At 38.5% G+C, this 16,832-nt stretch overlaps 1 protein-coding gene and 1 pseudogene across 2 annotated transcripts in view; both read right to left on the reverse strand.

Annotated features, from left to right (window-relative positions):
- ADK (adenosine kinase) overlaps nucleotides 1-16,832 on the reverse strand; it is a 599,854-nt gene that overhangs the window by 52,641 nt on the left and 530,381 nt on the right. For both annotated transcript variants that reach the window (XM_053586052.1, XM_053586053.1), the window contains exon 10: nucleotides 5,442-5,528. In XM_053586052.1, coding sequence (XP_053442027.1) covers nucleotides 5,442-5,528 — 87 coding nt within the window. The remainder of the gene's footprint in view (nucleotides 1-5,441; nucleotides 5,529-16,832) is intronic.
- LOC128582486 (60S ribosomal protein L19-like) lies at nucleotides 11,573-12,431 on the reverse strand (annotated as a pseudogene).

Genomic DNA, 16,832 nt, shown 5'->3' on the forward strand with positions numbered 1-16,832 from the left:
TCAGAGGTAGCATAGTTATCTTACTATCATTCAAAATAAAATGGTCTAAGCTGTATAGGGCTTACACCCACACTTAATGAAGGATTCTTTAAATCCTCAAAAAGGACGTTCCTTTGGTGAGGTCTCTAGTCCTTTATCTGAGAGTATATATGTGCCTGGACATAATCTGTGAACGGTGTACTTATTTCAGTCTAAAGATGATTTGTAGGTCTAGCCCGTATTCCTTCAGCCGCCATAAAACATATGACTAAATCATATTAGATTAACACAGGCTGGTATTGACAGCCCAGTGGGAACATATTGATTAGGTCTCCTTTCATGTTATTTGTTATGATTTTTCTTTTCAGTTTCATTTCCTGGGAAGACACAGGGGAAGAGATTTCACTGGGAACAATGACAGTGCCTGTCACAAAATGTTTTCACTGTTTCCATTTGTCACTAAGGCAGTGACAAAGAGGGTTCCAAATGAAAAGGCAGACCTGCTGTGACAAAGCACAGCAGGACAACAGGAAGAAATTTTCTCTTGACCTGGGAAATTAGGAAATCATACTTAGAAATTATAGAATTGTCTCCATTTCCAAGGGTACAATCCTAACACTTCTGAGGAAAAATGTGAAAAGATTAGTTCCATCAGAGCTGGCCAGCGACAAAATAGAGCCAAAGTTACTAAGCGCTTATGACTAACAAACAGAACAGGAGTTATGCTGTAGTCTAGAGGGAGTTGTCACTGTCACTAAATCCTTGGGATGGAGCTATGGATTTATGTACATTTAGGATACTCATTTCGAAATTGTACATGAAAATCCACGATCTAGTTCATCGTGTATCTTTTAACTGGCTAAAATGAACACATGGTAGTTTGGTACTGGGCTAGGTAATTGGCACATGATAGCTGAAGTGATGCTTTATCCAAAAATTTGAAATTTCTGGAAAGAAAGTTACTGTCCTTCAGACAGTTAAATTACCACAAAGTAGACTGGAATACAGATATGCAAAATCAGAAAAGACACAAATACTCTTAGGCCAGCAAACTTGAAAATAACAGGATGAATATATTAGCTACTCAAAGATAGCATATGCTTACCAGAAAGGAGATAGGTTAATCAGGCAATGAAGCAAAGAAAAAGAAACTACACCGTAACTGTAAAGGTTTCCACTGCTTCTCTAGAGATTCATGTCTAAGGTAGATGGAGTCTTCAACAGCTAGAGTTATTTTAATCCCAGTTGAAAGGCTCTCAACAGCATGGAGATGGGAGCAGGGGGTTTTAACCAATTTTTTTTTTTTTTTTTTAGTATTTCAAACTAACAAGACCATCGCTAATGTAAGATGTGTGCATCAGGCAGCTTAGGCTGATGCTATTAAACAGATGATTCACATCACTTACCTTATTTAGATTCCATGCTAACCAAGCAAGTTTATTATGACCCGGCTTTCTGTATCTCTGTAGTACAATCAATTTTACTGCTTAGCAAAAAAGCTTTTGGTTCAAATTCACCAGGGAATATAGTTGTTCGATTCTCTTTTCTTTCAGTTTCTGTCTTTTCTGTAATCTTACCTTACAGTCCTTAGAACCCTATCAGACAACAAAACCCTCTTCAATAAATGAACTCATCTATTCATATAATAGGAATATTCTTTTTGGGAAACCAGCTTTTGTCAGGCAAGCTAGTCTATGGTTCTCAGTTCTAATGACAAGATTTCCCTAAATGTTTACAGAAGCAATAAAAAGTAAGAACATTGACTTTAGAGGCAGATTGCTTGGGTTTGAATACTGGATCTGCTACTTTGTAGCTGGGACACTATGGCCTGGTTACCTAACTTCTCTTTGCCTCTATTTTCCTATCAGAAAAACAGGGTTAAATACAATCTACTCCAAGAAGCTTTCGTGAACATTAAATTGGTTAATATATGTAAAGTGCTTATGATATTGATTGGCTACTAGGTGCTATATCAAGGTTATCTGTTGCTATTATGTTGTAGCTTGACTCACATGGAGTCAAGCTGAATATGCCAACACAGGTATTCCACTGAATGAACTAACACTAGGGTGTTCATCGCATTGCATGACCCAGTGTTTCAGGGATCTGATTACCCTGGTCATGGAGTAGGTTTATTATTTATTTACTTATTTATTTATTTTTTTTTTTGAGACAGAATCTCAAGCTGTCATCCTGGGTAGAGTGCTGTGGTGTCACTGTTCACAGCAACCTCAAACTCTTGGGCTTACGCGATCCTCTTGCCTCAGCCTCCCAAGTAGCTGGGACTACAGGAGCCCGCCACAACGCCTGGCTATCTTTTGGTTATAGTTGTCATTGTTGTTGTTTGATGGGCCCGGGTTGGATTCAAACCTGTCAGCTCTGGTGTATGTGGCTGGCACCTTAGCCACTTGAGCTACAGGCGCTGAGCAGACTGAGTAGGTTTAAAGAGAGAAAATAGCTAGCTAACTGAAAAATTATCAGTGGAATCCTACCTAGTTTCTGCCTGCCTTCCACTTTCTCTATTCTCATTTCAACAATGTGTAGTGAAATCCAGTTTTGGAACCTTGATATACTAGAAATGAATAAAGTGAAGGAAGCTGCCAATGCTTACACAATGGCTTGGCAATTTATAGCCTGTCAGCCAAATCTGGCCTCTGTGTGGTCTGTTTTGTACAGCTGGAGGTGCTGTTAAGATAGGCTTCACATTTTCAAAGTCTATTAAAAAAAAAAAAAAAAAAAGAGCAAGCAAGCAAACAAACAAAACAAGAAGACTATGAAATACAGCTTGTATGTGGCTTGGAAGGCCTAAAATATTCACTATCTATGCTTTAAAAACAAAAGGTTGTGAGCTTCTGTTCCACATTCCATTGCTTTTTCACTTACTTGTGCCCTGACAATAAACAAAATGATGTTAGACAAGTAGAATGGGATAAAAAGAGGCTGAAAATCCTCTAACAAAAATCCCATCTGCTTTTTTTTTTGTACAGACAGAGTTTCACTTTGTTGCCCTGGGTAGAGTGCCGACATGTCACAGCTCACAGCAACCTCCAACTCCTGGGCTAAGGAGATTCTCTTGCCTCAGCCTCCCGAGGAGCTGGGACTACAGGTGCCTGCCACAATGCCCAGCTATTTTTGGTTGCAGTTTGGCCGGGGCTGGGTTTGAATCTTCCACCCTCGATATATGGGGCTGGTGCCCTACCCACTGAACCACAGGCACCACCCCCATCCCAACTGCTTTGATGAAGTAGTTTATTTATCACTCTAGCTACAATACAAATGGTAGTATCCTAAGAATGACCTCTCCTCAAAAAGTCTGTATGATCTTGCCTTGTACTGGTAGCCTTACAGGTAGTTAGGTGTTTATAAGAGAATCTATTATTGCAGGGCTAAGAAGCCCAGGACCCCAGGGCTAGAAATAGTAACTAATTAGGTTACCATCATATCTATGATGGCCTTACTGAATGTCAAAGAAATAGACTACTTACTGTTTTAAAGATTTTAAAATACAGGGCACAATCTTAAAAAAGATTCCTGGTTTAGCCAATTTTTAACTAGGAAGTCACTAGTGATTCCTTACTATACTATTATAAAATGTATACTATTATGGCTTAATCAGAATAAGACATTTTTAGCCTACAAAAATCTATAGCTCTTAAGAGTATGGAATAAGAAAATTAGCCACAAATATTATTGTGGCTAATTAGATTGATAATATCTAATATCTATTGATAATATCTAATATTATCAATAATAAAGCTTTTCAGAGCAAAGAAATAAAAAATGCAAGCATGATGGTAAAGTAGAATGTTGTCTGTGGTATGCACTCCTTCCAAAGAATATAGGGCATGGTAAATCTTCACAGTTCATTTAAGACAGGGGGGGCGGCGCCTGTGGCTCAGTCGGTAAGGCGCCGGCCCGATATACCGAGGGTGGCGGGTTAAAACCCGGCCCCGGCTGAACTGCAACCAAAAAATAGCCGGGCGTTGTGGTGGGCGCCTGCAGTCCCAGCTACTCGGGAGGCTGAGGCAAGAGAATCGCTTATGCCCAGGAGTTGGAGGTTGCTGTGGGCTGTGTGATGCCATGGCACTCTACCGAGGGCCATAAAGTGAGACTCTGTCTCTACAAAAAAAAAAAAAAAAAAAAAAGACAGGGGATAGATAGTTGAGAGAAAGAAAAATGAAAAATTTGTGCTAGCAAAAAGACCATTAAAATAATTTTTTTTTTTTTGGTAGAGACAGAGTCTCACTTTATGGCCCTCAGTAGAGTGCCATGGCATCACACAGCTCACAGCAACCTCCAACTCCTGGGCTGAAGCGATTCTCTTGCCCCAGCGTCCTGAGTGTCTGTTGCCCACACTGGAGTGCAGTGGCATCATCATAGCTCACTGCAACCTCAAACTCCTGGGCTCAAGCAATTTTCCTGCCTCAGACTTGCAAGCAGCTGGGACTACAGGTGCATACCATCACGTCTGGCTGAATTTTCTATTTTTTTGTAGAGACAGGTCTTGCTCATGCTCAAGTTGGTCTTGAACTCCTCACCTCAAGTGATCTTCCTGCCTTGGTCTCCCAAAGTGCTAGTATTACAGGTGTGATCCACCATGCCTGGCCTTTTATAAAAATAATATTAAGTTAAAACCATCACCCAAATAAGTTTTCCATGATTCACATTATCCTCCAGGGAAAGGGGGACAACTGCAGACTCCATTTGCCTTTTTTACCCTGTCTTGTTGGATGGTATGAGAAAGAAACAGATATAAAGAATCTCCCTTTGAGCTACCTTTTAGGAATCTAACACTTTCTAGTAACCATAATCTAGCTTACTTAACTACACTTAGAAGAAATTCAAATTTGTCAAAATAATTGCTGAATGAGATTTTAGATCAATATAAGTCATCAAACCAACAATCTTCCAATTGTCTTGATCTTGTGAGTACTCATTCCCAAAATGATTAGTCCTTATACAATTTTCTAGTTCTTACTGAGTCTAAATCAGGCAAAAATTTAACCCTTCTGAGTATAATAAACACCCTCTATTGCATTAGAAATAGATGTTTTAAACAAAGGATACTATCCAAAGACATCATCCTTAGTTATTAGCATGCTGCTTAATATTCACCACAACTTGTTTTTAAGAACAAAAATGTGCTCACATTTAAGCCTGAAGGGCTATGAATACCATAAGTGTACTTGATGCAGCTTGTTTATGCAATTTTCTGACACATACAATTAATCTTGTGAAAATGACTGGGGTATAGCATAATAGCAAATTATCTTTGCCAAACACATATTTTTCCTAAAGTAAAATCCCCTTGTAATACTTACAATGATAGCATATAGCAAGAACATTAGGTGATATTTCAAAGAAAAAATTAAAAGTTATTTAAATTAATAGATTTTGAGTATGTGGCAGAGTAAGAGTTAGTGTTTAACATATAAGAAAGAATGAAATAAATTCATCTGTACCTCCAACAAATGCATCTCCAGCTCCATTGGTGTCAATTATTTCTTTCTGGTCTTGATCCAAGACAGCAAAGGCAGTGACTTCATTCTCTGCAATTAAAGCCAAAGAAAGGCCAACTGACTTTTCTTTGTAACACTCAATATAAACTCACCCACTTAAGTCTGCAGCTCCTCTGTCATTCATTGTTCAAAGAGAGAAACGGCATGAGCTCCATGTACTGCACGTGAGTCTCTGGGAACTGAGGTGCAAGGTCATCTGCAAGTAATACTTTTTTGTAATTTTCAGTGTATAGATGTAGTTGTGTGTGTCTTGTGAGAATCACACATAGCAAGGTAGTTCACATTTTTTTGGAATGACTGTAAATGGTAGCTGTACCTTTTTGGATAGTACAAAGGATTGAACACAAATTATGAGCTATAAAGGAAGAATTTGTATGGATTGGATCACAGGTCTCTAATAAAGATTTCACTTGGCAGTGAAATCTTGGACACAGTTAAAGAGTTGTAAATTAAAAAAAAAATGAGTCTTGGGTGTTTGTCTATTGAAAATCACAATGGCACAGTCAAAACATTACTACTATTCTGTTATAATACTTCATGCCAATGCCAACTATTATTGATTTTAGTTGGCTTTTTACAAATAACCTAATCTGTTACATTTTGCAAAGGAGTCACTGTCTTGACTAGCAAAAGGGAATGCAAGCCCTAAATGAACAGGCAGAACAGAAGGGTGCAACCGGCTCTTGTCCTAGCGCAGTCTGGGCCAGGGCTGGTTGTTTTGACTACGGAAGAACCTACCTTAATACTTTAAATGTGGCCTGTAACATTGGAATGGAGTTATTTGTGATGAAATATGGCTTACAGGACATCTTCAAATGATTGGATAATGCTTCTTATTGGGGCTGGAACTTCTGAAATCACAAATTGGTATCCCTATGAAAATAGATGTGGCTAAAGGTTTGTATACTTCAATCTCACTGAAGATCAAGATCAAGAGGTAAGAGGCGATCTTTAGAACCTTAGGAAAGCATATTCTGTCTGCCTTTTGCTATCTGCTATTGGATACTTTCAACAAACAGATATGTTAATGAAAAGATCCTACTGGAAATACTGATATTCAAGAAGAGGATTCATTTACTTAGTGATGGCTTTTGACTTTATGACTACAGGTGGTAAAAAAACCTCTATACTAGAAACATCTGTTTAAACTAGTTAACTAAACTTTTTATACTTTGTAACTGCCTATATAGCAGTTAACAAGATTTTGATTAATTGCAAGTTAAGGCATAAATATCCAAGATTAAATTTTCTTTTTTTTTCTTTCTTTTTTTTTGTGTGTGTGTGTGTGTGGTTTTTGGCCGGGGCTGGGTTTGAACCCGCCACTTCCGGCATATGGGACCGGCGCCCTACTCACTGAGCCACAGGCGCCGCCCTCAAGATTAAATTTTCTAGGGAGTATGCAGTACATAGTACTAACCAACCCCCCCCAAAACAGATATAAGCAGACTTTATTAGAAATAATTGGGAAAGGGCTGTAGTCTGATTTAGGAAAGGGTCTGTACCATAAATATTTATGAAGAAATCTGCTTTCATTACTTCCAAGTACAAACCATACTATAAAGGGAACCAACAACTATAAACTAAAAACAAACAGGCACTAAATAAGTAATATGAGCTAAGTTAATGACACCATTACTATTTATAATGGGTTGCATTATATGATAATCTAACACATTACTATTGTAATAGGTTACATTATATACTTATATTATCTATAAAAAATTTTAGATAATATAAGAATTACTAGAATTACTAGATTTACAGATTTGAAAATAATTATGTATAAACTGTAAGCAAGCCACAATTACATATAATACCGAGTTCTTTTTTTGAAAAAGTTATTCATTTTTGATTGCATAAATCTTTATGAATAAAACCTAATTCACAAAAGAAGAGGATATATTGAACTTTGTTCTTAAGACTTCATGACTTCTAGGTCTAAACTGCTGAAAAATTCTAAATAAATGTAATTTTTTTTTTTTTGGAGACAGAGTATCACTTGGTTACCCTCCTCAGTAGAGTGCCATAGAATCTTAGCTCACAGCAACCTCAAACTCTTGGGCTCAAGTGATTCTCCTGCCTCAGCCTCCGAAGTAGCTGGAACTACTGGTGCTTGCAACAATGTCTGGCTATTTTTTAGAGATGGGGGTCTTGCTCTGGCTCAGGCTGGTCTTGAACCGTGAGCTCAGGCAATTCACCCGCCTCCGCCTCCTACAGTGCTGGGATTATAGGCATGAGCCACCACACCTGGCCAAATGTAGTTTTAATAAACATTTTTCTGGACATTATTTGTAGATCATTCAGATATTTTATCTTTAGGTATCATCTGAAGTTCAATTTCCTGATACATAAACCAGAATTATTTTCTGCCTTTTATACTCTCCAGTACAAATAAGTACATAAAATATCACATATGCAAAAGATATCATAAATTCAATACAGGTACGGCCCCATTTTCATTATTTTTTTTATATCTAGAGCACTATGAGAAGAACTTTTTTTTTTTGGCTGTGGCCAGGTTTGAACCCCCCACCTCCGGTATATGGGGCCAGCGCCTTACTCCTTTGAGCTACATTGAAAGTGTTGACCCCCTCAAATCAGCAAATTCATGAAATATACTCTTAGTAATGGAAAGCAGGTTCAAACCCCACCTGGGCCTGGTAAACAATGATAACTACAACAAAAAATAGCCAGGTGTTGTGGTGGGTGCCTGTAGTCCCAGCTACTTGGGAGGCTGAGGGCAAAAGAATCGCTTAAGCCCAAGAGTTTGAGGTTGCTGTGAGCTGTGATGCCACGGCACTCTACCAAGGGCAACATAGTGAGACTCTCTCTTTCTTTCAAAAAAAAAAAAAAAAGTAATGGAAGAAGGATTTAAAAATGTTCAGTAATATTTATATTAAATTACACTTTTGGTATATTCTGATTTTTTGAAATGTGATGATCTAAGCTGGTTTACAGAGCTATTAAAGAAATCAGACAAGTATCTAAACTAACTAAACAGTATTCACTAGCATGACTTATCCCACAGCCATTCTAGGCAATTTATATACGAACACACAAAGTGCATTCACTAAATCTGAAGATGTGCTTACAGGCATGGACGCTATTCAGCCCCAAAGCTCAAGACACTCACATGACGCCCAAACTTAGTTAGGCATGAAATGGGCCTGGAGTAGGTTTGGGAACAAGTAGCAAAAACTAGCTTTCTGCCCTCATTTTAGAAAATAGCACTATTAGTTTTGATCAAGTACTTCTACTTAGCTTAAGATAAGTCACAGCGATTATTTCTCAATTCTTTGCAAACTCTTTGTAAAGTGAGAAGAAAAAGGATTGGGAATAATTATTCCCATTACCCAGACTTCATGAAATCACTAAATCATAAGCTTCCCCAAGCAGATAAGAAACAGGTACTAACAATTCAGTTGATACCAGATTTTTGTGTCATTTATTAAATACAGGATACTGTCATTCAAAACAATGGAAATTAGGTTACTTAAAATACAAAATAATCAATTTTATACATTCTCTAGACAGTATATACAAATAATTTATTCTTCACTTTACTTCATTCACTATCTAATCACTTAAGAAGCCAGTCTAGCTAGAATGAAAACATCTTTATGCATCTACAATGCCAAGTCAAAGCTGGGCACAGTGGCTCATGGCTGTAATCCTAGCATTCCTGGAGGCTCAGGTGAGTAGATTACTTGAGCTCTAGAGTTTGAGACAAGCCTCAGCAAGAGTGAGACCTTGTCTCTATTAAAAACAGAAAAACTAGCTGTAGTGACCCCTTATGCCACTGCTTCGGGTCCAGCATCAACAGGCATGGAAGAGACTTCAGAGAGAGCAAAAACTGCACCAAAAAGTAAAAAGTATGATTAAGAAAAACCAGAACACTTAAGATTCTTATAAGAGGCTCCTGTATCTTTTTTTTTTTTTTTTGAGACAGAGTCTCACTATGTTGCCCACGGTAGAGTGCTGTGGTGTCACTGCTCATAGCAACCTCTAACTCTTGGGCTTACGTGATTCTCTTGCCTCAGCTTCCTGAGTAGCTGGGAATACAGGCGCCCACCACAATGTCTGGCTATTTTTCTTTTGTTGCAGTTGTCATTGTTGTTTAGCTGGCCTGGGCTGGGTTCAAACCCATCAGCCTTGGTGTACACGGCTGGTGCTATAACCACTGTGCTAGGGGCGCCCAGCCAGAGGCTCCTGTATCTTGATCATTCCTTATAATGAGGTAATTTCCAGACTATTAATGTTTTCATTTACTTGCTTTGTAACCTTTCATTTGTAAGTAATTTTTTTTTGAGACAGGGTGTCAAGCTGTTGCCCTGGGTAGAGTGCCATGGCATCACTGCTCACAGCAACCTCAAACTCTTGGGCTTAAACGATCATCTTGCCTCAGTCTCCCAAGTTATATGGGACTATAGGTGCCTGCCACAACACCCGGCTAATATTTGTAAGTAATTTTAAAGTAACAGAAAAGTTCTAAAAAAAAAAAAAAACCCCCAAAACAAAAAAAAAATACAGACAACTCTCATATAACATTTATCCAGATTCACTAGATTTTAGCTTTTTGCCACGTTTGTTTTATCAGTCCTCTCATCTATGTATAGTATTGTTTATTCTTTTAAACCTTTAGAACACAAGTTGCATATATTATGTCTTGACACTTCAGTGTGTATTTCCTAACAAGGCTATTCTGTTATGCTGTGTGGTGGCTCATGCCTGAAATCTCAGCACTCAGGGAGGCTGAGGCAGGAGGATCATTTGAACCCAGAGTTCAAGATCAATCTGAGCAAGAGCATGATGTTCATTCCACCAAAAATAAAAAAAATTAGCTGGGTGTTATGGGGGGTGCCTGTTATAGCCTTCCTAGTAGGCTAAGGCAGGAGGATCGCTTGCCCATGAGTTTGAGTTTGCCCTGAGCTAGGATGATGCCACCGCATTCTAGCCTGAGCAATAGAATGAGACTCGGACTTAAAAAAAATAAATAAATAAAAATAAATAAAAACTATGGAAGACAACTGTGCCCAGGTCAGTGGTCCCCTCAAAGTTCTTTTCATGAGGGTTGAAGTGAGGAATAAAATTTCTTTGGCAAGAAACAGAGACACAATTATATTTGTAGCAGAGCAAAATTTATATTAATAAAAAAGGAATATTCTGTTAGCTAGACAAGGTAGACTTAATAATTAGAAAAAAATTAATTTTATCTGATCTGTAGTCCACATTTCAAATTTGTTAACTGTTCTCATGTCTTTTTTTTTTTTTTTTTTGTGGTTTTTTGGCCGGGGCTGGGTTTGAACCCGCCACCTCTGGCATATGGGTCTGGCGCCCTACTCTCTGAGCCACAGGTGCCGCCCTGTTCTCATGTCTTTTATGGTAATATTTTTCCATCTAGTACAGGATTCAGTCACATATTGCAAAAATACATATTGCTTTTAGTTGTGCTTGTTTTTAACTTTTTTGAATAGGTAATGTAGTTATATGATTCAAAAATATAAAAACTATGAAAAGGTGGCCAGGCACAGTGGTTCACTCCTGTAAACCCAGCACTCTGGAAGGCCGAAGTGGGTGGATTGCTTGAGCTCACGAGTTTGAGACCAGGCTCAGCAAGAGCGAGACTCTGACTCTGCTAAAAATAGAAAAACTGAGGCAACAGGATCACTTGAGCCCAAGAGCTGGACACTGCTGTGAGCTATGATGCCACAGCACTCTACCCAGGGCAACAGGCTTGAAACTCTGTCTCAAAAAAAAAAAAAAAAGTAAACATATGCTATAAAATCTCCCTCTTCTTATGGGGGCAAGACATGATTGCAAGAGGGACTTTACCTAACAATTGCAATCAGTGTAACTGGCTTATTGTACCCTCAATGAATCCCCAACAATAAAAAAAAAAGAAAAAAAAAAAAATCTCCCTCTTCATCCTCTCCTATTTAGCTGGTTTCTATTCCTTCTACTTCCCAACCTAGTTATCACTTCTATGGGTTTCAGAATTTCTCTATGCATATGCAAGCAAAACATATTTTTATTTTTCTCCCTTTTATACATTTTGTCTAAAATAAAGGCTTGTTTTAGTTGAACGATTGATGTGTTATCACTGAGGCCACCATGTTGGGGGGGAAGGAGGAGTTTTGCATCTTGGTCTCTTCCTCTTTGGACACAGTCCTGATGATACTCTGGACCTGGAGGCATTCTTCACAGTGCTTGTGAGCTTCCTTGCTCTTAGACCTGTGGGCTTCAGCCTGGTCAACTAAGAGCTTCTTGCAGGTCTTGTCTGCCTTTAGCTTGTGGATGTGTTGTTCCATGAGAATCCACTTATTTTTTTTAACATATTCCCCTTCACTCTCAGGTACAGGCTGTAATACCTGTGGCGGTCAATCTTAGATTCACAGTATCTTATTAGCAGCTGGGGAATAATTATCTTTTTTTTTCTTTTTCTTTTTGAGACGGAGTCTCAGTTTATTGCCTTTGGTAGAGTGCTGTGGCATCACAGCTCACAGCAACCTCAAACTCTAGGGCTCAAGCAATCCTCTTGCCTCATTTTTTTCATTTTTAGTAGAGACTCTTGCTCAGACTGGTCTCAAACTCGTGAGCTCAAGCAATCCACCCACCTTGGCCTCCCAGAGTGCTGGGATTACAGGTGTGAACTACCGCACCCAGCCTTGGGGCAGAATTCTCCTCAACCAGGTTATCTTCTGAGGTATTCGCCCACTGGCTGTGCCCTTTCCCTTACCTACTCCCATATGCTTACCCTTCTGGCATTGAGCTCTGTAATGAACAGTCACGGGCTTGCAGATGATCAGCCCATCTTTGACCAACTTCCACATCTGCTGATGGGATTTGGCATTGGCATCCAACCAGACCTTCTTTTTCCCCACAGTGCAGGATACCAGAGGCAAGCCTTTATTGAGGCCTGAGCATACTCATGGAAGAACTTAATTCTCCCTTTATTTTTAATTCCGTTTTTTATTTATTACAAAAAAGGTATCATACTATCCAGGTGCTCTAGGCCATATTTTTTTTCATTTGGAGACCTTTCTATATTGGTGAATAGGGAATGTTATAATTTTTTTAAATCGCTGTATAATATATTATATGGGTATGCTATAATTTAACCAGTCTTTTATTGATGGACTCTTAGGTTATTTTCATTCTTTTACTATCATAAACAAGGTTGCAAAACATTAATACTTTTATTTTAAACAGACCTTAAATTTAATTATTTTGCTTATTAGTTAAGTCAATAATATCATTCCTACTTTATATAGTGAACTGATACAAGGAAACCAAGTTGTTATGCTAAAAGCATAAAATATGCCTATGTCAAAGAATAGGAAAAAAATGAGAATACAGGAAATGCTTTTCTTTCCATTAGGACACACACATACCATGATATGAGCAAAGACACCCTGCTCCGTCTGCCCTAATAAACAGGGTAATGAAACAGATGACAAACTCTGCTAATAATAGAGATTTATAGAACAATCCTAATTAACAAGGACTTTGGGGGAATGAAGAGCTCTCAGTTAATTTAATTTTCTAGTTAGCTAAAGAAAAAGCAGAAAGTCTTTTTAGTTGGAAATCTTTGTAAATGTATTAATATAATAATATGCCATGACATTCCTGCTTTAATTAGTTTAGTTTATTGAACTGAATGAACTTTTTCTTTGATAACAGAGGATCATGTAGCACATCTTAATGTCATTATTCTGAACATCTATTCTTATTGTAGTTCTAAAGGTGTAAGTGCTTTCCTGAAAACCAGGATAAATGAAAAGGTGGGAAGTATACTGGATTAGGAGTAAAAAAATCCCATGTTTTATTTTCTCAGCTATTTTGTTTAACAAGTATTAAGAGCCTATCATGTGTCAGGTACAGATGTGAAGTGGACAAATAAAAACTCCGCTTTTATGCGGCCTGCACTCTGGTAGGGATTGACAATTCCAAACAACAAATAAAGGAATGAGGTAATCTGAGATATTACTAGATGACATGGAGAAGACAAAACAGGATAATGTGATGAAGTGTGACAGAGGAGGAGAGTTACTTCCTCACCGTGGAGGTGACATTTGAGTCGAGACTTCAAGGGCAAGAAGAAGAAAGCCACGTGAAGGTCAAGAGAGAAGTCCTGAGCTAGCAACAAGGTTGCTGAACTAAGCCTGTTTAAGGTAAAGAAGGCCACTGTAACTACAGAATTTCATTCTATGTTAAGTGGAGAACCGGAAGGTTTCAAAAAGGGGAATGACACAATCCTGTGTCACAGTACAAGGGATTTGAATCAAATTTAGTTATTAGTACCAGGCTTAAGGGAATTTAAATGTTGTTAAAATCGTTTGATTTGAACACATTATTCTGGCAGCCTCATGGAGAATAAACTAGAATGGTGGAGACTAGGAGCAGGGTCAATGCTGCTACTTGCCAAGAAAATTTAGGCAAGTCACAATGCAACTTAAGTTCAGTTTTTATTACCTAAAAAATGAAGACAATACTGGCTGCACCTCTTTTCTTGTGACTATTATATGGGTTAAGTAATAACAATATTATGAAAACACCCTTTCAAGTCTAAAGTGCTATATAATTTTATAAGATATTCTTAAGAGCTTCTTTTTTTCTGACATTATTTTTTTTTTGGAGTTTTTGGCTGGGGCCAGGTTTGAACCCACCACCTCTGGAATATGGGACCAGCACCCTACTCCTTGAGCCACAGGCTTGTTGAACACTAGCCATGAGAACTTCATACCCTCTTTGATCCTTTGGGGGAGACTCAGGAAAAATATTAAGACAGAATCTTTTGGTCGCCTTGCAGGGGCTCACTCCTACAATCCTAGCACTCTGGGAGGCTAAAGTGGGAGGCTCGTTTGAGCTCAGGAGGTCAAGACCAACCTGAACAAAGCAGGACCCCATCTCCGCTAAAAAATAGAAAAATTAGCCAGGTGTGCTGGCATGCACCTGAAGTCCCACTACTTGGAAGGCTGAGGCAAGAGTATCACTTGAGCCCAGGACTTTGAAGTTGCCCTGAGCGAGGCTGGGGACATGGCACTCTAGCCCACAAAACAGAAGGAGACTCAGCACTCCCCCACTGTAATAAACAAAACCCTCCCCCCAGAATCTGTCTCCTTAAGGACTGCAGAATCTAGATGGAAAGAGAAATTTCACATGTTACTGAATTTATAAAGTATCATACGATGTAATGCCTATTGTAACTGGGACAGGAGTTCAAAGAAGGGAAGAAACAGTTATGAGTTTAATTCATTGGGGATGATTTCCTGGAGAAGAATGAACTTAAACTAGGTCTTAAAAGATGCAAATAATGAAGAAGAGAAGAAAAGAAAGGTATGTGTACTCCAGGAAGACGAAGAGAGACAGCATTCAAGTGCCAGGCAAGAAATAAAGCAACACGGGTGAGGTCTAGCCATTTCTAGGGAGACTTTGAGTCCAGCTCACAAAAGTCTGGATTCAATGCATCAGACAAAGGTGTGCAACTGCAGTTTTTTGAGTAAAAAAGTACTTGCAGTAAGTGCTTTATATACTGTATTTATCAAGTGCTTACATATTATATTCAAGCATTTCTTTTACTGTTTTTTTGTTGTTGTTGCAGTTTGGTAGGGGCCGGGTTTGAGCCTGCCACCCTCAATATATGGGGGTGGCACCCTACTGACTGAGCCACAGATGCCTCCCATATTGAAGCATTTCTGCTTTACTTAAGAATATTCACGTAATTCATTTTCAATGCAATCCCAATTTTATAAATGATGACATTGAAGCTCCCAGAGTTTGCCCATTGCTTATGGTCCTATGGCAAAGGCAGGACTTTGAAATGAAATGAATGAGAGACAAACAGTAAAATAAGATTTCAAAGTTGTCATTCAAGCAATGTTGCTACCATTTTTCTGAAAAAAGGTATCACAGGCAAAAATAAATTTTGACTGAACAATATACAGCAGTTAACTGACATTTAAATGCCTTTAAGCCTGGTACTAATAACTAAATTTGATGAAATTAAATTGACAAACACTCTGTAGAGAACAGAGGCAGTATAACATTGTGGTTGTGAGTATGAGCCAGACTGCTTGGATTTATATTCCAACTTTGCCTTCATTATCTGATAACAAAGTTAAACCCAGTATGCCTCAATCTTCTCATATAATAATTGTAATTACAGGGTTATTGTGAGCAGTACATTAAGTTAAAACATGTAAAGCACTTAGAGTAAAAGTTGGTACAAAGTAAGCACTCTAAGTCTTTTCCATGATTAAATGGACAAGAATATTATTAATCTTAAAAAGAGACTTCTGAGTACAGGAGATTCAGTTCCATTTAAAATTGCTGCTTCTGAAAGCCTGGTTTTTTACCTTGAGGACGATTTGACTTTATATCACTGTTTGTGGTAAATTCTTAACTCTGTTCATGTTTTCTTCTAATGTTTTACAGATGTTTCAAGTTAATTCTAGTTAAAGTCTTCAGTGCTAAATGTAGACAAATAAGAGAATAAATAATACTTGCTCTGAATATGGAATAGTTTTCATAGAAAAGTGACCAAGAAGGCCGAGAGTGGTGGGTCATGTCTATAACCCTAGCACTCTGGGAGGCTGAGGCAGGTGGGTTGCTTGAGCCTCCGAGTTCAAGACCAGCTTGAGTAAGAATGAGACCCCATCTCTGAAAAAACAGCTGGGTGTTGTGGCAGGTGCCTGTAGTCCCAATTACTTGGGAGGCTGAGGCAAGAGGATTGCTTGAGCCTAACAGTTTGAGGTTGCTGTGAGCTATGGCACTCTACCCAGGGTAGCAAAGTGACACTTTTGTTTCCAAAAAAAAGAAGAAAGAAAATAGCACCTGTAACAGAGTGGTTATGGAGCCGGCCACATACACCAAGGCTGGTGGGTTCGAACCCAGCCCGGGCCACCTAAACAACAACAACTGCAACAAAAAACAGCTAGGTGTTATAGTGGGCGCCTGTAGTCCCAGCTGCTTGGGAGGCTGAGGCAAGAGAATCACTTAAGTCCAAGAGTTTGAGGTTGCTGTGACTGTGACACCACAGCACTCTACGAAGAGTGACAAAGTGAGACTCTATCTCAAAAAAAAAGAAAAAAAAAAAAAAGAAAGAAAGAAAGAATAGTGACCAAGAAAATGATAGACTCATTGTTCTCAAACTCCTTTGTTCAGTGTGTGCGGGTGAGTGCATATTTTTTAAAGAGTTTGCTGATATCTTTAATAAAGCATATGATTTTTAAGTTACTGTAAAGCAGTTCATTTCAATCTGTTCTCTCTGCCTCTTTATATGCATCTGGTCCATTCTCTTACCTATGAGAACTATTTTCCTCTATAGGTTTAGCT

This window comes from Nycticebus coucang, chromosome 3 (genome assembly GCF_027406575.1).
Source record: "Nycticebus coucang isolate mNycCou1 chromosome 3, mNycCou1.pri, whole genome shotgun sequence".
NCBI classification, from domain to species: domain Eukaryota; kingdom Metazoa; phylum Chordata; class Mammalia; order Primates; family Lorisidae; genus Nycticebus; species Nycticebus coucang.